General features: G+C 47.6%; 1 protein-coding gene across 1 annotated transcript in view; it reads left to right on the top strand.

Annotated features, from left to right (window-relative positions):
* The window catches only part of A2ML1 (alpha-2-macroglobulin like 1), a 54832-nt gene that overhangs the window by 14045 nt on the left and 39620 nt on the right, over positions 1-1167 (top strand). Inside the window, exon 12 of the mRNA XM_008050317.2 lies at positions 706-933. Within this exon, the coding sequence (XP_008048508.1) occupies positions 706-933 (228 nt within the window). The remainder of the gene's footprint in view (positions 1-705; positions 934-1167) is intronic.

Here is a 1167-nt window from a genome sequence, read left to right as displayed (position 1 = left end):
TGCCCAGGCGGGTCTCGAACCCGTGGGCTCAGGCAATCTACTCACCTTGGCCTCCCAAAGCATGGGTTTACAGGCTGAGCCACCGAGCCCAACTTCAAACACACTTCTTAAACAAACACATGCTATTTGTCTTGTGGGTAATTTGACTATTCCTTTAAGCATCACTCAGTCACTCTACTCAGAAATATTTATTTTTCAATCTTATTATCCTCTATACTAAATCTTTGATTTCTGTATAATCTAAGTCGTGCTTCTCTGTCACCAGGCCTCGGTCTGTGAAAGTATATTACCCACAGTTTCCCATTAATTTAGCTTTTCTGTCACTCTCCTACTACCAAAATGTTGCTGCACACAACCACTTTTATGGATCTCTCACATATTCTTGGCTGAATCCCTATTAGTCACATGCCGTTTTTAGACAGGAAGATTCCTCCTGCCTCGACCTCCCAAAGTGCAGAGATTCCAGGCGTAGGCCACCGTGCCCAGTCTCAAAACAATATCACCGTGACCTCAGGGCCCTTCCTAATGCCACAGAACCTTGGAAGGAGCCTGTGTGAGTGGAGAGCCCTGCAGCGTCATTAGTCAAATGGCAAATCTAGTTCTGCTCAGGCTGGACCTTCTGCTTGAAAACCATAACAGGTCCGTGGGGTTAATATGGTTAAAGAGCATGCTAAAAGGACTTCGTTCTCTTCTTTTTTCTCTCAGGGCAAGTTCCAGATGGAAGACTTCGTGTATAACCCAGAACAAGTGCCTCATTACTACCAAAATGCCTTCCTGCACCTGCAGCCCTTCCATAACCCAACCCACAGCTTTCTTGGCATCCACCCGCTCCATGGCCTCTTGAGATGTGGCCAGCCCCAGGACGTGCTGGTGGATTACTACATTGATCCAGAGGATGCAAGTCCTGACCAGGAAGTCATTGTCTCCTATTATGTGAGACTGGAAATCAGGAACTGGCGAGAGTGGTGGGGAAGGAATGAGGAACGGCATCAGAGAGGGTGGATAGACGGTCTAGGTGGAGATATAAAAGGCAGGACGCATAGACAATTTCAAAAGTTTTAGAAACCACATAAAAAAAAATAGCCGGGCCCGGTGGTTCAGCCTGTAATCCTGCGCCTTTGGGAGGCTGAGGTGAGTAGATTGCCTGAGCCTGCGGGTTTGAGACCC

This window comes from Carlito syrichta, unplaced genomic scaffold, assembly GCF_000164805.1.
Source record: "Carlito syrichta isolate Samal-C Ts95f unplaced genomic scaffold, Tarsius_syrichta-2.0.1 Scaffold143822, whole genome shotgun sequence".
Taxonomy (NCBI): domain Eukaryota; kingdom Metazoa; phylum Chordata; class Mammalia; order Primates; family Tarsiidae; genus Carlito; species Carlito syrichta.
This window is presented reverse-complemented; position numbering and strand designations above follow the sequence as displayed.